This window comes from Metschnikowia bicuspidata (genome assembly GCF_001664035.1).
Source record: "Metschnikowia bicuspidata var. bicuspidata NRRL YB-4993 chromosome Unknown METBIscaffold_3, whole genome shotgun sequence".
Lineage (NCBI taxonomy): Eukaryota > Fungi > Ascomycota > Pichiomycetes > Serinales > Metschnikowiaceae > Metschnikowia > Metschnikowia bicuspidata.
In genome coordinates this window covers 107,319-130,209 of record NW_017387733.1, presented here as the reverse complement: position 1 = coordinate 130,209, position 22,891 = coordinate 107,319, and the positions used below count along the sequence as shown (strand labels likewise).

Genomic DNA, 22,891 nt, shown 5'->3' with positions numbered 1-22,891 from the left:
GAATGTCTTCAAGAATATCATCAAGAATGCCATCAAGAATGCCATCAAGAATGCCATCAAGAATATCATCAAGAATGCCATCAAGAATATCATCAAGAATATCATCAAGAATATCATCAAGAATATCATCAAGAATATCATCAAGAACATCATCAAGAATATCATCTAGAATGTCATCAAGAATGCCATCAAGAGTGCCATCAAGAATGTCATGGCGATGTGAATGATTTGTTGGTGTCCGCAAATAATATTACAATCGAGCACGTATGTTATATGCTACTTGGAATGTGACTTCGAAACATCATTGTGACTGGTAAAGCAACGCGGCTGGAACATGAACGAAAATGACGACTGTCCTGACTCCAGAAGAATAAACGACTGTCCTGACTCCGGAAGAATGAACGTGACTGCCAATATGGCCACGACCGGAATACTGGCACGACTGGAGCATGGGCAGGACCGCAAGACCATGGCGTATGAATGCGCCCGGCACTTTGGATTAAACTATACAAGAACGCACATGCCGTATAGTCTCGAACGCACCAAGCGGCGAGGGAGGAGAAGTGAATTTAAGCGGGTCTCTGCCAGAGATTAAGGGACCGGCAGGCATTTCCAGGCCGCCGGCCGTCAGCCGTGGGTCGGGCAGCCGAACGTATGGAGGGACGCTTTGCTCAGGCCCATCTCCGTGCAGACAGAAACAGGCTCCGTGGCCAACGGCGAGTACTCGGCCGGGGGCGTGTACAACTGCTCGTTGAACAGCGCCGGGTCGTCGAAAAAGTCGCAGGCAAGGATCCTCTGGGCCAACTTCGGCAAGCCGATGCGGCGCGCGGGGTTGAGCACGAAGATCTCGTTGAGCACCTGGTTGAACTGGCGCAGAATGGGCAAGATGGAGCGGAGGAGGCTGCTGTCGTTGACGATGTAGTTGTGGAACACCTCCTGGCGGTCGTTGATGTTGGCGATGGGCCACGGGTTCTTGGAGCACGTGATGTTGACGAACAACACGCCCAAGGACCAGACGTCGCCGGCCAACGTCGGGAAAAGCTTGGACGCCAGCTCCGCGTGGGCCAGGCCGTCCGTCGCAAACTCCTCCATGTCTATGAGCGACTTGACGAGGCCGCACGTGTTGTAGTTGACGATCCGCTCGGGCGCCATGTAGAAGCTGGAGCCGCGGCACACGTTGCAGCAGATCAGGCCGGACGACATGGCCAAGCCGAAGTCTATTAGGAACACCTGGAGCTCCGCGTAGTCCACGGCTTTGCTGCCGGCCGGCCGCCGGTAGGCCGGGTCGTAGAACACCATGACGTTCTCGGGCTTCAAGTCGCAGTGGAACACGCTTTTCTGCGCACAGAAGTGCACCACGTCGATCAACTGGAGCATGCAGTTTTTCATGAGCAGCTGCCTGTCCTGGTGCGCCGGCGGCGCCAGGAACACGCGCCGGTCGATGATGCTCTGGAACAAGTCGCCCTGCGGGAAGTAGTCCATCAACGTCACCACGGCGTGTTCGCCGAGGACAAGCACGTGGTGGATCGTGGCCACGTTGGGGTGCTGGCGCACCTTCAACTGGAGGGCGATTTCGCGGACCGCAGCGATGTTGGCGCCTTCCCTCTCCACGGCCTGGAGATTGAGCACGCGGGCCTGGAGCAGGCGGTGGCCCGCAAAATACTGGCATATCCGGTCCTGGACATGTGCCTTGGCGTCCGTCCCGCGGGGCCGGGGCGTGGGGCTGGGCTCGGCCAACACGATTTTGGCGGCGTAGCGGGCGCCGGTGGCCAAGTCCCGCACCAAATAGATGAGCCCGAACGAGCCGGCGCCGATTTTCGTGGCGAAGAGAAACCGGCTGTTTAGCACGTATCCGTCGAGGGTGCCGTCTGCAGGCGGGTCGTGGGGAGACGGCGGCGGCAGGAGCTTCTTGTGGTCAAGAAGCGGCAACACGTGGAGTACCATGGCTATCTCCAGATTGGGCGACGATGAATACGCCGGTTGCAAAAGACCAGGCAAGGCAGGCCAAGGCAGATATATACGAGCGTTTGCACCGCCAGCACTTGGGAGGCAGGATCGATAAGGCCGTGCCGGGCGTAGCTAAGGGGCCTGGGTTCCGGTGCAGACTCCTGTCCCGTAAACTTTGCCTTTTCCAGGTGCTAATAATTGCTCAGAAGCCTCGTTGGCTTGCGAAAAAAACCGGCTCGATCAGGAAGGTCCAAGAGAATCGGCCGTGAGCACAGCCAGCCGTACAAGGACAAACAGGAGAAAAGAACAGAAACAAAAAGTCGGGGCTGGGAAGGTCGAGCGGGCGCCGGTTATGTTTCTTGGACAGACATCCAAATCTGCCGCACCAGCACGCTGCCAGCCGTGCGCACATATATATGGCGCTGCGAATAATCGTAAGGTTTCGCAGGACCCACGGTGTGTTTGGCCAAGCAACCGCGAAATACTCAGGCCTTAATTCCGGGCCGTCTCAACAATGCACGGGCTTTGAGTCGCCGTCAGGGGTCAAGAAAACCCACGATTCCAGGCGGCCAGGCGGGGCCTCGACGTGCAAAACTCGCGCCCGTGCTCTCGTGGCTTTTCTTTCGAAATAGAGGGCCTGCCCCACAAACAGAACCGCCCTTTTTCTGCCCTACGGCCCCCTCTTCCGCGGAGCTGAAATGGGGCCATTTCAGGCGGGTGCAAAAATAGCATAGCATCCGTATACAACGGTGGCCGCGCAGCCCCGCCATCACACCACTTTCGCCGGGCGCGGCTGCGTGCAGGACGGCAAAATCGCGTGAGCTTCCACAGCGCCCAAGCACAGATCCGCAGAACCCGCATGCGTGTCGCTTATAGGCGGCGGAATCTCAAAACACGCCTCACCTTTTGGCTTTATCTCCAAGACCAGAAGGCTTGGGCATCAATGGTTTTGGGTTGACCCGCATGTCTCTCGATTGCAGCGGGACGGACCAACGTGTACAACTGTGCTGGAGATCCTTGTGCTGCAAGTCCTGGGTGTCGCATAGGCGCTGTGAACCTTGCAGCCGCATGTAAGCTTACGCACTCTGACAACTTTGAGTTGATGCGCTTTGCGGGGAGCCGCGACATTGCTGCGCAGGCGTTTCTTGTCTATGTGAATGTCTGTGTCCATATTCTGTGTCCAACATGCTTTCTATAGTCTGTGCAATGTTCCGTCCCATGTTCTTCGGTGCGCATCATCTTGTCGAATATCTCGTCCAAGATTCTGTGTTACTTTGTGTGGCTTGCGACAAGCAACGGTGAGCCTGAGTTCGGGATTGCCTTCTCAGACCAACCCTATTTCTGCATTTGCAATTTGACCCCCTTGGAGGTTTTCACGACTCAGCGTAGTCACCAGTGCATTTCACATTCTCTTCATGAAACAGGAAAGAAGTCGGCCGGTGTAGACGCATGAGCTGTACCTGGTGGGAAGTTTGCACCCATTCTGTTTGAGCATACGAGCATGTTCAAAATGGCCCGGGGCGTCATGCCAAAAAAAGAAACCATGCTGTTTCCGTTTCGGAGGCCCAACTCTCTGCCCAACATCATATCCCACGACGTGTATAGTCCCCGGCCCCTAAAACCATTTTTCCAAAGCCCCGAGCTAAGTGACCATCAGAAGTAGAATATTGGGTCAATGTGTGTTGAGTCTATCAACCATCTGGGGCTGCCAAGACTTGATCTATGGAAGCCCACATCCTCACGATATTCTTTGGTTGCCGGCTGCAATTGCGGCCAACGCCGTCGCTTACTTTTTTGTCTGTACCAGGAGCTGGGTATTTCAAATTAACTTCTCAAACTTTCTTGTTTTTGCAAGAGTTGGATGGGAAAAACATGCTTGTTTGTTCGAGTGGGGTGTTGCGATGATGGAACGCAATCTCGTGGGATCCTTGATTTACGTCCGATGTTTGCCGGTTCTCGAGAAGAAACATATGGCTGATTCTCTGGGAGATAGACTCGAGCCGCCCTAACAAAAGCCTTCTCGACACAAGTGACATGAAAGGCACATACTCAGAAATTCGCACTCTTCTGGGAACATCATCCAAGCATCCAAGTTGTCTCATTGTTCACAAGGAATAATACGAAGATTTATACGACCGGCAGGTCATTCCCCATGAGGCCTGGCGACTCTGCAGGGATTCTTCTTGTTGAGCCAATAATGGAATATCCTTGAGAGCTTCGAAGTTGCTGACATCATTCCGGACAAAGATTCGCCGAGGTAATGTAGATGGGCGTTAAGGGGTGCTGGTATCTGGTCACTTGAGCTGACTTTGGGGTCTGCGAGAAACTGTTCAAGTTCTATCTCCTAGTCTGTCTTGACTTCATTTTGATTCGCACATACGGAGTTTAATAATATGGTATCAAATACGACCAACTCAAATCCATTTTCAGAGAATTAGTTCCTAAGAGACTTGACCCAATACTATTAGTAACCAGGGGCACGATGTTCGGTATGAACGGAAGGTAGTGAGATTCTTCCAAGTACTTCAAGGTAATATCTGCCCAAATACGCTAAGATATTGAGGGGAAGACTACTGAAGCATACTTGTTGAAAGAAGCAGCGCATAATACTAATGTTCTTTTTTCATGAACAAGACATTGTCTTTGGTTCAAAGCCCTTCTTCGGAGATAGTCTGTTATACTTATGACAGAGATCATACTGAGTTTTCTCAACAGTGAGATGAAAATATAACTGAACGCATGCATAATATCACCAAACAGACGATGAAACATTAATCAACATATATTCAGAATCGCACAATGGATTTAACCGGCCTTCAATAACCGGCAGTATCTCCATCATCAATCATACAATCTATTGATCATAAACTGCCGATATGTTTACCAGCAGCCGTCAACTTTTTTACCAGCCGTACGACACCAGTCTCGATAGTACGGTAAATTCCCGACCAACTGAGGAATTTACGCATTTAGTGATGAACGCTGACCCGAGTTATTACGCGGCTACACGATCTTCATACAAACAGCAGTCACGTGAGCAGGCCCGTGACTTTTCCCTCAATAAGCTTGACTCAGCAAAGACCCGCCCATTCCGGCAGTGGTCATGCATCAGCCATTCTATTAGGCGGTTCCAGGATACAACCGACAGTCTACAAGCGAATATTATTATATCACGATTCAATTTCAAAATCCACCGCAATAGCCCTAGTCGCAGAGCGCGCGGTTACATGCCTACACACAAGAACACCCGTGCATGTCACGGTGGGCCCCGGGGCTAAAAGAGGAGAGGAAAATTCTCCATCCGAAAACTCCTTTTTTCCTTAACGAGAAACGATGCTCATTCACTTTACCGCCCAATTGCAATGGACGACTGAAGGGGAAAGAGTAGCGAGAAAAATATTGTCGAAACACGTCTCATACTGAGCTGTCTGTCATATAGACAGTTTGGATTCTGCGTTTTCGGTACAACCAACTTTGGGGACGTTATTTGTTCTTGTGTGGATATACACAAGCAGGACGGCTCCATACTTGCTGACGTAGAAAAAAACGAAATAGCACCACCAACGCGGCAAGCCGTGCTCGTGGGCTATGCTGTCTTTGTGTGTGGGCTCGAGTTACCCTCGGTATACGCATGTCCGTAGTATTGTGGTCTTGCGATGCATATGCAGCTTTTTCGAGATTAAAAAACCCAAAGGCCATAGTTCGGAGTGTGTACGATGTATCGTCCGTGTGGCTGCACGGCTCCAACTACCGATGGAAGGGAAGGGCTCGCAACGTTGGGCTGATTTGATCGAAAGTGGAAAAGGGGCTATCCGCTTCAGCGTGCCCATACCACAAGTTTCAGACTCCTGATTCATGCTGACATGTCCAGAATGTCGAATGCCAGGCAGCGGGACCTGGGTGGCAGGCGATCATGCGTCCCATGGTCGTGCCTGCAGTGGTGTTTGCCCGTGCTCGATACGAGCGGCAGAATGATCCTTCGTCTATAAACTAAATAATGCTCTCCAAACCAGCATTCCCAAAGATAAAACCAATAGTAGAATGAAAAAAAGGGCCGTCGACATGGAAGCCAGAGCCGCGGGCGGATGGTGGATACCCAGGGGCCTCTATTACTGGCACATGTTGTCTCCTTGCTCTGCGTAAAAATACAGGCATTTGTTTTCTAAGTCCTTCAAGCTGGGGCTCATGACTGCTCTCGGGGCACACTTCTGTGTTGGGCTGACCTGCTGCATATGCTTGCTGTTGAGAAACGACATGTTGAACTCGCTGTTGAGCCTGGCCTCGATCTGGAGCAACTTCGAGTCGATTTGGCTCAACGACGAGTCGCGCTGGAGATTCAAGTTCTCAATGTCGTGGCCCGAGCACCAGCCGGAGCTGACGAGCCTGTTCTTGGACACCTCGTAGGCCAGCTCCACGGATTTCTTGTGCAGGCTCAAGTAGACCAGGTACTCCATCAAGTCCTCGGGCGTGCTCAAGATGGCGAGCTTGTCGGGCACGTCGGGGTCCGCGTCGTGCGGCGTGGCCACCAGTGCCTGCGACGCCGTGTCGGCACCGCCAGCGCCCCAGTTGTCGAAGAAGCTTTGCTCGACCGAGGCCATGTTTTTCTTCGTCGACGACAAGTCTACGGAAAGCGTCACCACCGGCAGCGGGAGCGGCGTTGTGGCGGCCGCGAGCGAGCCCGCGGCGGACGCCGTGCGGCGGCGCGGCTTGGACCCCGAGCCCCCCAGCCCGACGCTGGATGTGTGTGTGTGACCTTGGGGCACGTTCCCGCCGGCAGAAGACTGCGTGGCGCATGCGCTGAACACCAGCCGCATGCTGTCGCCCGCCGAGCCCAGCAGGGCAGTGTCCTGCAGCAGCAGCCGCTCGCTGTGGCTGGGCAGATGTAGAGGGCGCGAGACGGGCGGCGAGAGGTCGAGCGGCGGCGTGGCCGTCTGCGTGAGCGAAGCCACGCGCGAGAATGAGAGCTTGCGAATGCCGTTTTTAAGGCTTTTGAGCCGGCGCAACGGCGACGTGCTGGGCGGCGCAGGCGCCGGCGGCAAGCTGGGCGTGCCGAGGGGCGGCACGAGCACGGGCGCCTGAGCCTCGACGGACGGGAACGCGATCGGCGGCGTGTCGATCGACAAGGCCAGCGAGTCCAACGCGTACAGCTGCGGGACGAAGTAGATGTTCTCGCCGGGCGGCGGCGGCCCGGGCGTCGACGCGGAAGGCGTCAAGTCGGCCGGCGTGGAGGAGCCGGCCGACGAGAGCCCGCCAAGACTAGGCCTGTGGGCGTCCGAGAGCTGGCCGCTTTCGGGGAGCGGCGGCAAAAGCGTCTCGTCGGTGGTGTAGGGGGCGTGCGAGGGAGCGTCTGTTTGCGAGCCCGAGGCGGCGGACAGATCCGCCGAGGATGCTCGTAGCTCGGGCAGTCCGGCGTCTTCAAGGACCATGCCCAAGGCAGACATCTGACTTTATGCGGGTGTGTGTTTGTGACAAAGGGTCGGGCGGCGTGAGAAAGGCCCGGATTATGTATGGCGTGGTAGATATGCCCCTGGTATGTATGGCCGTGGTGTGTGTGTGGGGCCTGAGTCTATGACACTGTCTTTGTGTTTGTGTCCCGACGCGAGGGCAGGGATCGGATCGTGGCGGCCGCTGGAAGTGTGCAACACGTGGATATCCCTTGTTTCAAATTTCGGGTGGGCGGGATCAAGCTGGTGGCGGGAGGCCTGTTGCAGAATTTCCCACGTTGGCACAAAGCGCTTGAGGCCGAAAGTCCAGGTGTAGTCCGCGGCGGATCAAAAAGATGTTTGTACCAGCGGGTAAAGACGTGGCGAGCAGAAAAAAAAAGGGAATGAGATTCCTGAAATGAGGCGGGGCAGGATTCAGCGGGCTGTGCGAGGCGGGCGGCACTTGGCAAGCGATGCTGCAAAATATTAGGAAACGGGAAAGGAAACAGGCGTCACAAGGAAGAAAAGAAGGGGGGTTGGAAGCCACCGGGATGGATGTGGGTTTTTTTCCCCCAGGCTGGCCCAAATCGGACTGGGGCAAATCTGGCCGGAGTTTGGCTCGACAGAAGAAACGTCGATGAGGCATGCGCCGTGCAGGATACACATGCAGCATTGGCCCCTGTGCGCGCTCGCCTGCGTTGGGCCGCGGTGGGGGAGTGCATGGAGGTAGTTTGCGCGTGGGCGTCCTGTGTGGCACCCACACCATGTCGGACCACCGTGTCGCGGGCATGCACCCGGCCGCTATGATACTCCTCGCTTATCCTGAGACACAGTCATTGGCCAAAAGGGGACGGGCCGTTTCCTTGGCAAAAAGTGACAGTGTTGCCTAATCACAGGAAAGTTGTGCCCGAATCCGGGTCCGTGTGCAGCTGCAACCCAGTGCCTGCTTCAGATATGAATGGTGCCCGTACCCGCACATCCGAGGCATGAGGCTCGGCTCAGCCTTCAACGGTGTTATGTAGGGCCCGCGCAGATGTATACCGCGGGTCGCCACATAAGCAGGTGCGTGACGCACTGCGTCGGATATGTCAGCGGGACGTGCGGGCTCTCCTTTTCATTGGCGCTGGCTGGATCTGGACTATTGCCTGGGAGTGACAGGGGCACCAAGTTGCCTAGTCCCGCAATTCGCGCCCTGCCTACCCCACCTGTGTGTTTCATGGTGCGTTCATATTACAAACGTGGCCAGATGTTGAGCCCGCGCTGTCCCTCGCTGTTGCATGCGATTGTGCCGTCGAATCTGGCCATTGTGTCGTACGATATGCCCTTTTGGACCAGGGCACACTTCGCGCGATGAAACAAGGCTTGCGCCACAACAATATTAGGGCCCGGCGGCAGATTTCTACAATCGGGGTCTCAAACACCAGACGTCCCACTTTGTCTTTTTATGTCCGGAATTGAATTGAGAAATGTAGCCTTCTTTTGGTGGTGAGTTGTTTCGAGAAAGCAGTTGGACGCTGTTGAGAAGCGGCTTGGCAGGCGGGGCAAGTCGGGTGATATTGGTCAGGAAAATTGAGACATGGTCAGCAATGTGAGGCACCTAGGTTCTGGACATTGGGTATCTAGATCTGGGTCTTGGACACCGACGTCCTCGAAACTGGGTCTTGGACACCGAATTTATAGATACTGAGATTCCAGATACGAAGCTTGAGTGTACTACTGGGTTGGCAGGCGCTGGTATAACAGACTGGTATTCCGGACCGAAATTCCTGAGCGATACCCCTGAATAAAAATCCACACTGGTATTGTAGAGTGATATTCCAGACTGATATCCTACACTGATATTCTAGACTGATATTCCAGACTGATATTCAGACTGATATTCCATACTGATATTCCAGACTGATGTTCCAGAGTGAGGTTCCACACTCACATCTTCCTCGCCTGGGTGGATGAGCTGGACGCAATTGGGCTACTCGTCGGACTAGTCGTCTGCCCCTCCTTGTCGGTCCAATTTGCAAACGCACTTTAGATCGGGCCAAGCAGAATCGCCCCATATCCTGTGAAAGGGACGCTGGTGCAGCGGCCTGCTTCACTGGCTCCAAATCCCGCATATGTTTATGTATGCCCAACTTACAAGGCGCCTTCCCCCCGCGTAAGACCGCCCTGCCTCCACCCTCGGACCACTGGAGGCAGGTTTAGCTCCAAAGCTCTCGCAGACATGCAGCTGTGCACACCATTCCGGTACACTTGTCCTGGTACTGCTGTCGCATTCAGCAGCCTAAGCACCCGAACGCCAAATCACTGATGGAAATAATGCACGGCTCGAGTGTGCATGCCTCGGGTGCGAGATATTCCCGCACACAACAAGACACGTCGCTATAGACTATATTCATTTCTTTTTCTTTTATTCTCCACAACTCTATGTTTTGTTTGCAGACGCCTCACAGGATGCGCCGAGAAAACGCCAGCAGAAATGCCCACCCGATTCTAGCCCTGGGTGGTTGTGTAGAACTGGCTTTTCTTCCAAGTTGCCCTGTTCAGTGAAATGGCGAATACTCGAATCTAGGCCCTAGGTCGCGCAGATTGGATGCTGTAGTGCACATAAGTATCATGCCGGTGCGGTTTTGTTTGTGCTTCCGCTTTGGGCGGCTTTGTTTGGCTACTGTTTTAAGGCAGCCAATTGATTCTCCCGAAGAGGGAAAAGTCGAAGGGATCGGATATTGACGAGCAAATGATGAAGATGAGGGGAACGCGTACGGCTGATTTGCGGGGAGCCTTCCCAAGATTAAGCCTTTCTCGATTTCTACTATGCTTACTAAAACGCGGCTGAGGTCGATCGGTGCGACGTGGTTTGTGGCGGACACATGCATTCTGTGTGCTGATTGGCTGACTCCGCAACGGCAAACCTTGTGTTTAAATTTTCTGGTTTCTGCAAAGACTAATATCCCTTTAAGTTTCATTATCACTAGGCATTGTCTGCCTCAAAAAGCACTCGTTAATTTGTGACCATGTATTTTACAAGTAGAATCAATGTATGGCCTTATTGCCCTATGTCACTGCTGTATGCAAGTTGGGTCTAGATGCCGTTTGGCCCCGTGGTGCGAGGACGATGCTCCGTAATGTCCCTTCATGTTGCCACCGCATGTAAGCCACAATGAGGCTTTTTTTCTCGCTCTTTTATTGAAAAGGCCTCAAAAACTAAACCACTGAGAAACATAGTCTCGCAGGCCAAGAAACTTGTCCTTCATCAAAGCCAAAGCAGTAAGTTTTGCAAGCAAAGATAAGGACTAAAACAGAAACGTGTATGTAAACTCTTGTTCTATCGAACAATGCAAAATTCCCATACATTTGTACCAAGCAAATCAAGATTGTACCATAATAGGTGTCCCGTTTACTACCACCTCTTTCTGGATTCTTTCACTCAGTGGAAAGGATCTTAGGATTCAATGAAATGTAAATATCCACGTTGTTTAGAAGGTGACCTGGTAGAACTGTGATGTTGAGAATTTCTCACTACGTAGATGAAAGGATCATAGACGCGAAAGTCCGTGGTCTGGCGAATCCGGAGTTGCTTAGACGTCCTGGGTTGAAGCAAACAGAAATTGCTTTGAAATTGATTTAATATCAGGAAAATGCTCTTTGTGCTTTTTTTAACTCTTTTCTACATTCCACCTGCTTTAATGAATTGTTTTCTATTTTTGCTTCTAGTTTTCTTTTTTTCTTTTTGCGAGAGGTTCAATTTTTTTGTTCAGCTTTACATTTTTCCAGTCAGCGCGCACCAAGAAATATCGATCACAACTTTTTTTTACATGGAAGACCCATACAATACGAGCAGGCTCTTTGGGTGTTCAAAAAGTTGGAGTGTTTGTATATTCTCTTATTGTGAGCTTATTATCAACTTCAGATATCCTTCATGTTTGATATTATTGTAAATTGTCTACATTTCGTGCCATCATACTTTTATCATCAATTGTATCGTGGACTTTCCAAGAGTACCACTTGTTGATCTTGGAATCCGAGATGTTTTCCAGTAGTATACGATCCAATATACTGTACTCTTATTGGTGATATTGGCTTGTCACTTGCAGAAAGAAGCTGATGAATTGTGCAGTGTCTCCGTTGTGTACTTAATTGGAATTAATACACAGTATTAACGTTTATTCCGAAACCAGAAGCTGGTTCTCGATTCATGTCCTTCACTGGGCTCATACAAGATTGATCGCTCAAGCTTTACTATATAAACGAATAACAAGCATGGGTACTCATGTTGTAGTGCCGCAGAGACTTGATGAGGATACTTTCTGTGACTTACCGCTACTTGAGCGTATTCACCGAAGACTGCAGTAGCCAATTATTCGAATTGTTTATGTCATCCGAATACTTGTCGACAGGATCCAAGAACAAATTCATGGGTTTGTAAGACAGGAGCACTTTCTTTTCACCAATATTTGGATTTTTGGATATTTGCTTTAAGAGACTTTAGGTGTGGCATCATTGACGCCCCCTCACCTTATACTTTTGGTGAATACATCTGATTATAAAAACAACAATGAACTATTATGTAGAAACCTTTAAGCAGCTCCCAGATGGTCATTCTTGATAGAGTCCTTCTGTTTAAATTCATCTGATCAAAGGAACAAAATCATACAATAAGATATATAACGTACCTCGAGAGGCGTGCTTTTTTTGTGCATACTCTTGATACACGACACTTGATCTAAGCCAAATGACAAAGACATGGTTTTATAAAGAAGCATGTATTAAAGGATACTGCTGCCCGGAAACAGGGCAAAAAAAACTAGACACTATAGAAAACCAAATGTGTAGCACCCTTTTTCGGGTGCGGGAAACTCCTCATCGTTTCACGGGCCTGACGCCCCTAAAGAATCAGTACCCCGTCCACCGGGATCGGAACCCAAGTTTATTTGACTATGTGTAACATGTTAATGTTGAGCACCTTGACCATTCTCTTGGTAGATTCATCTGATTAAAGGGGCAAAACTATATAAATAATATATATAAAAAACATTCAAACAGCTCCCAGCTACGTACCAAGTGCCTTAGCTCGGCCCATCCCCTTCCGTTAGTCACGGCTTGGACGGTCCTCATGGCCCATATCTGTTTACGTATTGGATATTACGTCATCGACTACTAGGATAGGTCTCCTGGAGTAGTCGCTTCAACTCAGATGGTTGTAGCGGATTTAAGGAGCCCACTTCCTGCGACTCGCCACGCCTTCTGGTGTAGACCTTGAAAATCGTGGTGACGAATATGCCAGCGAGAACAAAGCAGCAACCCTTTGACACGATGTTGAACAATCAAGTCACTCTCGAAAGTTTGAAAGCCTGAGTCTAAGACTCCACGCAATAATCAAGATGGTGAACTGTATACAATATATCCAAATTAAGCTTTCATCAAACATAATCAGGGCGTGTGGCGCAGTTGGTAGCGCGTTCCCTTCGCATGGGAAAGGTCTTCGGTTCAAATCCGGACTCGTCCATTTTTTTCAAGATTCTGATGTCCTAATTTTTTTCGTTACGATATGACGGCTTGATATACAATGTGCGCTCTATGGTTGTGAATGAATATACTGGGCACTGATTAATGCTGAAAGCCAAATGTCGTAATTTTTCTAGAATGGCAAAAGCCTTCGGAACACATGCCGAGACAAGAATTAAAAGGCTACATGAGACGTTTGAATGATCCTTTAGAGAAGCTAATAGAGCGACATTGGCTCGGGATGGTATTTTGTCTTGGCCTCATCAAACCTCACAAGCCACGCGTATACTATTTGCAATCCGCCCTTTCCCTGAAACCAATGATATATAGCCAACCGGCGCATGTGGCTTTATTGTTCGGTTTTGTGAGGGGGATCTTTTTCCAGAAAGTAGTTGCACCAGATCCAGTGGCCTAATTTGCTTTTTTTTTTTCCAGAAACACGCGTCAGTTCCAACCTAAGAGGTGTATTCTCCCAATTCGGAAATAATCTGCCTGTTCCAGCATCACTTCAGATCCAACTGCTTTTGGAGAAACTCCCAGTAATGCTTTCGAATCGGATCGTACTTCGAAGAGAGAGATGCGTATATGCTATTGGCATCTTCCAATCTGTGCTCGAGAATTGCAATTTTGGCAAGAAACTCGAGAGCAAAAGAACTTGAAATGACTTCTTTCTCTGTGTCAGCGTATATGAGGCAAAAATCTTTGAGCTCCGTCAAATCTCTCCCTGTCTGGTTGTATATGCCGAGTAAGTAGTTCCACGTGGACGGATTCTGGGGACACAAGTCAATCTGCAGTTTGACAAGCTCGATTTCTTCAAGAAGTCTCTTCTCTGAGAGAACTGTGCCCTTGAATCTCAAGAAGTACCGATGTGTCCACGCACTGTTGTTTCTTACATCGGCATCAATGAGTTTCTGGGTGAACGCCAACTCAAGATCATCGTCGTGGAGAGAAAACCGCTCCACGAGCCATTTTCGATAAGACCACACATGGTGGTTTTTCGTGTCCTGTTGGAGCATGGTTTCCAAGATCGGGTACTCACGCCTATGGTGGAACTTGCGTGCCAACTCTGGATCCTTCAAGATTTGCTCGATGATCCGCTGGCGGTAGTTCCAAACCTGATAGTTTTTTTCGTTTTCCAAAGCAATCTCCTCGCACCAATTGAGCTCGTCAAGCAAGTCCTTCTTGAGGTTTATGACGATGTCAAATCTGTAGTGCCATGTCGTATAGTGAGAGGCGAGAAGATCCAAAGCTGTTTCTGTGAGTTTGAGCGCCTCCTCGGTATAGGCCTTTTTCTCCAAAAGGGAGCGGAGAGCGCTCATGGTGGAACTGTATTCATCCGAATATAGGATCTGGCAAAGTTCCGACATTTTCTATGAAGAGTAATCTTGTTAGACTGGATCTACGTGAACAATAGAGACGTGGTCTGTATGCCTGATCGTAGTAGAGCAGTGCGCAAGACGAAGGTGAGATCAGCTCGGTCTGCAAATGAGACCTCGGGAATTGAAGGAAAAACGAGCCGCGGGTACCAGCGTTTGAGGCGCGTTTCAGTTTAAAGTGCGTTTCAGCTGGCGTGACGGGCGACTTTACGTATTTATAGCCAAGGGCCGTGGGGACTGGTGTGCGGGCACTTGTTTCAGGGCGGCGCTAGAATTACTGGATGGGGCCATGGCAATCGCGAGGTTTCATCGGTGAGGCGACTTGAAACACGCCCCAGCCGTGCCAGCTGGATGAAGACCTACTGAGATTATCTGCACGAGTGGAGCAGCAGCTCTACTTCAATTTTTACTGAACAGGGGTTTTTTCCATTGTTGGGAGCTTGGCTGATACCTGCAGCATCGCCCTTCCTGTTTCTACAGGCAATATCTGATTACTTTGAATGTTCGGATCTTGCGTCTATGAAGAAAGCGACGAGGAAGCGAAAAAAACACGATGAAGAAGCGATGAAGAAACCCGGCTAAGCTGATAGTATATGTAATTCAAAATCATTCCTCATTATATTTTAATATAGCTTTATTAATTAGTATACTATGCCTATATGAATCACTTATTTCACATTAATTGAATGTCCTATATATATATATTTATTATTCTTATTTATTCATACATAAATACCACTTATACTATTAATGAACTTTAATATCTAAAATCGATTTTTTTATATGTTTGAAATTTAAAGTATATGAGTATATTTTTATATTGTTAATTAACTCACCATAGAAAGAGGTATACCAATTGAAGATAATAAATAAAGCAAGTAAGCAAGAATCGAGCTCGACTAACCATTCTTATAATTGATGTATAATGAGAATTCATTGATAATTTGAATTTACATAAATGACGAAGGGCCAAACAATTCTCTTTCTATATACATGATATGTTCTCCACTCACTTTGAAATTAGAACATTAATGACAATAAATAATCCAATAATAAGTATAACAAATTATGTAGTTTATTATCTTGAGGAAAAATAGAATCGAACTATCTCAGCACAAAGGCACTAAAGTTACAATTCAGTTCTACTTACCAACATTAGAATTTACCCTTTTGGTCAATAAAATAAAGAGATTAACGATAACAATATTTGAACAGGATAATACTGCGTGAGAGTAGGTATCGTCAGCAGTGTTTGCCACCTCGATTAAGTGACGATAGTCAAGAATAACTGAAGCTAATTGCATGAAACATATTTGCCCTCAAAAAATATGATATAAATCTCGTTCGTACTTGATGTTTAATGTTTGATGTTTATTGTCATAAAATTAAATCTTATTAAATTAATAGATAGTGAGTAGAATAACTCATGAAAGATATAATAAACAAAGTAGAAGTAAACGTAAAAGTAGAAGAAGCATATTTTCAATTCTTCGGGGGATGATCAAAATCATAAAGTGTTAGAATTAACTTATTATATAATAGTATACCTATTTTATACAAATATAAAGAAAAACATTATGATGTTTGGTGAAAACTTAAGGTACAGGCATAGCATATTAAGAGTGCCAAATATTTCAAGACAAGATATTAACGTAATGTGATATAATGTGATATATAATGTAAAATAAAACAAAATGCAACTTATTTGAGATATTTAGTAAAATTTTTGACTAGGAAATCATATTAAATATGTTACAGATCTATTATTATTTATAACTCGGACCTTCATATGTGTAAAGAAGACGAGTTTTATTGGTTTCTTACCAATTGAGATACACTAGTACCCTTAGAACATGGTTCTTTTTTTACGATGTTTTTATACTTTACTTACCATTTAATTTTACGGACTCCATTTTAAAAATGAATATGATAAACGTTTTCAATACCATTAGCGTTTAGATTCTCAATGTATAATGGCCGCCCTCTGGCAGGGGAGTTTACTTAATCTTACATTTGGAGGTATATTTAGATTATTATTATACAAGTAGATAAACAGCTTTATGTATTTAAATAAAACTTATCTTATAGTGGTTTTATAATACATAAATTACAAAGTTGTATGATAAAAAATTATCATAGAAGTTAAATTAGTTTTATTGTAAAAGAAGTGGTATCCACCATTATCATCAATAAATGTACATTCCGGAGGTGATTCTTTTCTACTATAAGTATATGTATAACAAATAGTGAGAGAAGTAAAAGATTCAAGAAGAAAGCGGTGAAGAAATCCTAGAAGAAATCCTAGAAGAAAGAGATGAAGAAAGCCTAGAAGAAAGCGGTGAAGAAGGCAAAGAAAGCCTAGAAGAAAGCCTAGAAGAAAACGATGAATAAAGCCTGGAAGAAAGCGGCGAAGAAGGCAAAGAAAGCCTAGAAGAAAGCCTAGAAGAAAGCTGTAAAGAACACATAGAACAAAGCGTCCCTCCCGAGCTTTATACTGGCAAACAGCGGCGATACCTGCTGCGAGCACTTGAACAGACCAGCGACCCGGGTCTTTTTTGCCCCCTGTAGATACTCACGCCCAAAAAAGGGCGCTTCCCAAAACCCGCCACATCGTTTGCCCAAAATAAAAGCATGGCCCGTTCGCCGGACGGCCCTCTTGTTATTAGGCCCCGCACCCGGGCCTCGAGATACACCGCATGTGGCCTTCGGCATCTATCCGGTCTTGGGCCGGGCGGTTTCCACCAGCCCCAGAAAACAGCCTGTCCGGCCCATTTGCACCGGCAGTTTTTTTTTTTTTCACCCAAAAACAGGCTCTAGTGCTGATTCGGTCAATTAATTAGCGCATTAATTAGCGCTCGCCAGTTCCACCAGGCTCGCGCGCCGCAGACCAGCCATAACCACCATGCACTGACTGCGAAATGAGCCCTCTGCACCGTTTCTCGCCCCGGTTTCTTCCCCAGCCGTGAGCCAGATTCCACAAAAGTGCGATGGAATCCCCGCTCCCCGACTCGACGCTCGTATACCTCTCGCTCTCGTTGGCCGTGGCAGTCCATCTAGTTGTTGGGCTCGTGAGCGCACCCGGCTCGAACCTCCCATTGTTGGCCAGTACGTTCATTTTTTGCAACATGCTCTCGCGCACAGCGACGGTCCAGGGCCTTGCGAGGTGGGCCGTGCTGCTGGCCGCGAGCCAGACGCGGCACTTCGGTCTTTTCCGGGCCCCGACCCCGGCGCCCGGCGCCGAAAACAGCCGCTTTTCGGCTTTGGCCCCGCTGTCCCAGACCGAGCTTGTAGAGGCGCTCGTGTCGCTCCGGGAATACGGCAAAAACTCGCGCCAGGCAAGCGTCCGCCGGCGCCGCTTGTACAAGATGATGTCGTGGCGCCAGCAGAGGCTCTGCGACGAGGCCGGGTACCTGGAGAAACTCCGGCAGATCGACGTTCACATCGACCGGAACCAGGCCTTTTTCAGCGCCATCGTCACCGCCACCGAGAACGCGTACGGGCTTGGGCACGAGCACTATGACGCGTGGCGCTCACGAGGCAGGACCGCGTCGCAAAATACGTCCTCCTCCAACTACCGAGTGGTGGAGGCCCTCGGCCATTTTGTGCGGGACTGGGCATCCTCGGGAGAGGAGGAAACCGCGCCCATGTTGCAGTACATCAAGCGCCAGCTCGAAGCGGCCATCCGCCCCGAAGACGCCGCCCGAACTTGCGTTGTTGTTCCCGGCTCCGGCTTGGGCCGCGTGGCACACGAGGTGGCCAGGCACAGGGACTACGGCGCGGTCCACGCGGTGGAGTTCAGTGGGCTCATGCACGCGTGCCACCGGAGCATCTACGAGCCGTCGCTGGCGACAGAACACCGGCTTTTTCCGCACATCCACAGCACTTCCAACAGCGTGAACCCGCAGGCACACTTGCGTGCGTGCGAGGTGCCGGCCGGCGTGGCGCGGCCGCCCAACTTGCACCTTCACCTCGAGGACTTCCGCCACTTTGCCGTGCCCGGGCGCGAGGAGTACGACCACGTGGTGGTGGTGTCGGCGTTTTTCATCGACACGGCCGAGAACATCCTCGACTTCTTCGACCAGATCCTCCAGCTCGCGGCGCCGGCCAAAACAACAGGGCCCCGCAACGGCTTCTGGATCAACTACGGGCCGCTCAAGTACGGCAGCGCTGCGCAGGCGGAGTTGAGCGCCGCGGAAATCGCCCACGTGCGGCAGAACATGGGCTGGGTCGATCGACACTATCTCAACACCGTCGAGGACCCAGCGGCGGAGTTTGCCGCAAGCAGTCTTGCCGGGAGCGGTCTTGCGGGGTACATCACCGACAAGCAGAGCATGTGGCAGGGATACTATGGGATCTCGATGTGGACAAGCGGGCACAAGGCGAACCGGGACGGGCCCGCAGGCAAGGACGGGCTCAAGGCGGCGAAGCGGGAGTAGTGGGCGTACGCCGTGGCTTCAGGCCCCACCTGCCCCATGGCGACAGTGCTTGTTCATTCTGACGTGGCATGTGTTGGTGAACCCCATGCGGGTACTCGCAACGCAGTCTTTCGGATGTAGCAGGGAACCGTGCGGCCGGCGGATATGAGCAAAAACATGCGTTCCGTCTGGAGTGCCGAGCCTCGCGGCTCCTGCTTTCAGCTCCCAGCCGACAGGACTAGAGACGGAGTCAACGGCAGGGTGGACGATTCATCCGAAATATGACCATGGCGAAATAGCTATACGCAATTAGTTCACACCAAGTTGTTTGAAGGGTCCAAGTTCCGGTTATATGAAAGATGAAAAGGTGTAAAGAAAGGGAATGGCATTAATATTATATAATAACAAATCCAAGTTTAAAAAGACTACAGAAACCGTTGTATTATTATCAAGTGGATTGACAGCGTTACCAACAATAGATGATCGACAGAGATAGATGTATATTATACAACGGATGGTATGGCAGATATACTGTAATATTAGCAGCGTATTCAATACCGTTATCAATGATATCAAACTTAAATACAATAAATAATATTATGTATTGAATTTAGGAGTAATATTGTTATTGAATTATATGTCAAGACATGGCATTATATATGTATTTTGAAGGGTCACTAGCGCCATTACTTATAATGGTATGTGTGCATGAAGCATCAAATAAAGATAAAACAAGAGATTATGTATGAATATATAAATTTTTTTCATCATTATGTATGTTTTTAGATGTAGCGTTATATGATGTATATTTAGATAATGCAGATTATCAAGCTACAAGGTTATTGGTACTATCGATGAAAGTGGCGCCTGTGAGCTGGTGCACATTTTCAAAGAGCTCGGTGGTGGTGTCGTCGCTAGGCTCATCCGGGGATTAGTTGAGTGCAAACTTCTTGAAAAGCTGCTGTACGAGGTTGTCTCTCCGGTAGTTGAACCGCGACATAGACGCTTCAATAACAGACTTGCATAGTTCTATGTTCTGGTTCTCAGAGACCGACACAAGCCCGGAGATCTGCGGGATGATCTCGTCTAGGATGTACTAAACCTCGCCGGGCTTGAGCTTAACCATCGACGCCTTATTGATGCAGGCTCCGGTGGTGGCACGCTTGGCCAACTTCAACACCCGGGCCTTCATGGAGAGCTTGTGCAATCTCTCGATGTACTTCATTCGGGCACCGTCGTTTTTGATGATCGCCTCGAGAAAGTGCGAGCCCACGCTTTCAGACAAAAGATATTCGACAAAGGCCTTTGACAATGTTATTTCTAGCCATCTATAGATAGCAGTTGAAACACCATGGGCACCAGCACATACTTGATTACCAGTAGTACATTCAGAACCACCATTAGCGGATCTGTATCATTGGCAGGTGTATTATCAAAACCAGCAATAGATGCTACAATACGGTTAATATCACCAACATTATCAGATGCTGTAGTATTATAGCCATTAGTATACGTGATATGTGCTATAACAATGATATATACATCTATAACATTAGGATAAACGGCTTTAGAAGTTATGATAGCTTATAGTTCAATTTCACGTATGGCTTTATTTATATTAGGTATATTTTCTATTAATTATATTTGGTAGTTTGATTTATGTATTGCTCATGGTTTTGTTTCCTGGTTTATTTGTTATTGTTGGTGGCTTCAATATGATAGATACAAGGGACCTCACAGCAATATTATTATCAAGGTTTAAGAAGTTATTTGCCTTATTCTCTTTACCTTATTATAACAAGTGTTTGTAATATGGGTACTTCTTTATCTATTAATCTTATTGGTGACTTATCTTTAACTGGTGCTATGTCTTGTTCATCTTTCTCATGTGCTTTAGCTGCTTTCTCTGTTTTATTATCTGCTTCATTCAGAATCCATGGTAGAAGCAGCGCCAGTTGCTTGCATTTGGGAGTTGGATACAAATAGGCCAAGGACAGAACCATGTAAGGGGGGTCTGGGCATGAGTCGGAAGCGAGTGGTGTTCTGCCTCGAATATCAATGTCACCTTGCAAGCATGGAAAGCTCGGCTTTGCTGGATGTATGTAGCCTGAGTGTGTATAGCAGGTAGTGGACGTTGGGGACTCCGACCGACGCCAGGGTCTTCCGAGCAAGTCCCGGGGCAGCGATCAGACGCAAAGCAGCCAGATGAAGAGGGCCAGATGCAAAGCAGCCCAATAAAAAGCAGCCCGATACAGCAGCCAGATGAAAACGGCCCGATGAAAACGGCCCGATAAAAAACAGCCCGATACTAAAAAGACACAGCCAGCATGCCGTCTAGACATGCCCCAGCAATGGCACACAGGCTCCCGGCAGATACAGCCAGACAGCCACCAGGCAGCGCTACATCGGCCAGGCAAGCATTCTCCGGTCGGCTTTCTATGTACTCTCTGCTACATACACTGCTACTTCTGCGTGGACGGGTTGCTGTTGATCTGGACCTTCTTGTCCTCCCCGCCACTGACAATCCCAATCTCCCGGTCCCACGAGACGCCAAACACCTTGCCCGTCCGCGACTCCCGCGTGATGGTGTACATGGCCCTGTCTGCCCGCACGTCCCACACCTTGACCGTGCCGTCGTGCGAGGCCGAGGCAAACATGGTGTCGTTCGTCGGGCACGCGGCCAAGTCCACCACGAAGTTCGTGTGGCCAAGGAGCTTGGTCACGCCCTTCTCCGTGGCGCCGGCCTGCGTCCGGGGGTCGTGCAAGTTGATGTGCCGCGCGGACGAGCCCGAGGCTATCAAGCCGACGCCCGGGAGCTGCAACACGGAGAGCAACGCGTAGCCCGTGCTGCGCGTGTCGACGCAGCGCGACGTGACCAAGTCCCACGTCTTGATCGTGTGGTCCTGCGACACCGAGTAGCCCACCAGGCTGTCGCGGGAGTCGAACACCACGCCCTCCACGGGCTGCGTGTGGCTCTCGAGAAGCGCCAACGGCGCGCGGTGCTTGACGCCCGAGTCCTTGAGCGCCATCCGTCTTCGTTTCTTCAGCGCCGACGACGCGCCCGCGCCCGACGCGTCCACGGCGTACGGCTCCACGACGTTCATCTCCTTGGGCACCGTGGACCAGAACCCGACCACTCCGTCGCTGCCTGCAGACAAGAGCCGGTGGGACGCCACGCTGACGTCAAGGGCCACCACGGGCGCCTTGTGGGCGTCGAGAATGACCAACGTGCGGCCGCTTTGCGCGTCCTTGTCGTCCTTGTCGTCCTTGTCGTCGTCGTCGTCCACCAAGCCCACGCCCTCCGCGGCTGCGGTCTTCCACAACCGCACCTGCCTGTCGTTGCCGGCGGACACGATGCGGTTGGCGTAGACCCACTGCACGGCGCGCACGGGGGCCAGGTGGCCCACGTATTGCGTCTCCACCAGGCCGGACATGTTGTAGGTGCGCACGACTCCGTCGTAGGAGCCGGCCAAGATCTGCGGCGAGGCCAAGCTGGCGCCGCGCTGGGCGGCCACGGCCGGCGACGCGTGGTTGATGGTGGCTATGCTGGAGACCCAGTCGTCGTCGTTGTAGGAGGCCAAAAACGAAGGGGGAAGCACGGCACGGGTGTACTCGATCTGGAGCGTGGCCTCGGCAGACAAGCCGTTCTTGGTCAAGTACTCGTCCAAGGACGAGCGCAACAACACGCCGTCGATCAAGAAGTCGAAGGGCACGGGCTCTTCTTTTTCCAAGAGATGGTTGACCACCTCGGACAACCCGTACCTCTTCAAGGACGTGGGCACGAACAACGGGGCGTCGGACGCGCGGAGCGTCTCGTCGTCCTCCTTTGTGAAAAAGCGGGCTTTCACCTGGGCCTCGGACATTGTGCGTGGCGAATAGAGAGTGGGTGTGTGGCGACTTTCGGTATGGGCTGGGAGGGCCAAGCTTGAGATGGCCTGGCGATGCGATGCGATGCGGGCGAAAAAGTCTTGTATGGAAGCGGCGCCGCAGTGCGGGCGGAAGGCCCTGGGCGGGCCCGAGAAGTGAGCTGCGGCCGGGGCCCATTTTCTGCGTGCGCTTGGGGTTCTGCTTGGAATTGGGTGTCTGCTTGGAATTGATTGTCTGCTTGGAATTGGGTGTCTGCTTGGAATTGATTTTTTGTGCTTGATTTTCTGCTTGGAATTGATTTTTTGTGCTTGATTGTCTGCTTGAAATTGATTGTCTGCTTGGAATTGGGTGTCTGCTTGGAATT

At 50.0% G+C, this 22,891-nt stretch overlaps 7 protein-coding genes and 1 non-coding gene across 8 annotated transcripts; 2 read left to right on the top strand and 6 right to left on the bottom strand.

Moving 5' to 3' along the window:
• Positions 1-627: 627 nt before the first annotated feature.
• SHA3 (putative serine/threonine protein kinase) lies at positions 628-1,944 on the bottom strand (the record flags this gene model as incomplete). Its single annotated transcript, XM_018857374.1, has 1 exon — positions 628-1,944. One exon carries the CDS (start codon positions 1,942-1,944, stop codon positions 628-630), a length of 1,317 nt encoding a protein of 438 aa, XP_018711391.1.
• Positions 1,945-6,089: 4,145 nt separating this feature from the next.
• On the bottom strand, positions 6,090-6,611 carry METBIDRAFT_20078 (uncharacterized protein; the record flags this gene model as incomplete). The annotated part of the gene is made up of 1 exon (XM_018854933.1): positions 6,090-6,611. A coding segment is annotated over one exon (522 nt), but the record flags the coding sequence as incomplete, so codon positions are not given.
• Positions 6,612-7,509: 898 nt separating this feature from the next.
• Positions 7,510-8,308, bottom strand: METBIDRAFT_165330 (uncharacterized protein). Its single transcript, XM_018854655.1, has one exon. It carries the CDS (start codon positions 8,158-8,160, stop codon positions 7,630-7,632), a length of 531 nt encoding a protein of 176 aa, XP_018711389.1. The 5' UTR covers positions 8,161-8,308; the 3' UTR covers positions 7,510-7,629.
• A 4,489-nt stretch (positions 8,309-12,797) lies between these two features.
• On the top strand, positions 12,798-12,870 carry METBIDRAFT_t155. The gene has a single exon. It is a non-coding gene; the product is annotated as a tRNA-Ala (tRNA).
• A 502-nt stretch (positions 12,871-13,372) lies between these two features.
• On the bottom strand, positions 13,373-14,236 carry RAM2 (bifunctional protein farnesyltransferase/protein geranylgeranyltransferase; the record flags this gene model as incomplete). Its single annotated transcript, XM_018854003.1, has 1 exon — positions 13,373-14,236. One exon carries the CDS (start codon positions 14,234-14,236, stop codon positions 13,373-13,375), a length of 864 nt encoding a protein of 287 aa, XP_018711388.1.
• Positions 14,237-17,157: 2,921 nt separating this feature from the next.
• Positions 17,158-19,077, top strand: METBIDRAFT_31544 (uncharacterized protein). The gene has a single exon (XM_018855879.1). It carries the CDS (start codon positions 17,371-17,373, stop codon positions 18,679-18,681), a length of 1,311 nt encoding a protein of 436 aa, XP_018711387.1. The 5' UTR covers positions 17,158-17,370; the 3' UTR covers positions 18,682-19,077.
• Positions 19,078-19,591: 514 nt separating this feature from the next.
• On the bottom strand, positions 19,592-20,061 carry METBIDRAFT_11486 (uncharacterized protein; the record flags this gene model as incomplete). Its single annotated transcript, XM_018854002.1, has 3 exons — positions 19,592-19,729; positions 19,763-19,988; positions 20,030-20,061. The coding sequence occupies 3 exons, from the start codon at positions 20,059-20,061 to the stop codon at positions 19,592-19,594; spliced, it is 396 nt and encodes a 131-aa protein (XP_018711386.1).
• Positions 20,062-21,122: 1,061 nt separating this feature from the next.
• YTM1 (Ytm1p) lies at positions 21,123-22,523 on the bottom strand (the record flags this gene model as incomplete). Its single annotated transcript, XM_018857323.1, has 1 exon — positions 21,123-22,523. The coding sequence occupies one exon, from the start codon at positions 22,521-22,523 to the stop codon at positions 21,123-21,125; it is 1,401 nt and encodes a 466-aa protein (XP_018711385.1).
• Positions 22,524-22,891: the final 368 nt, after the last annotated feature.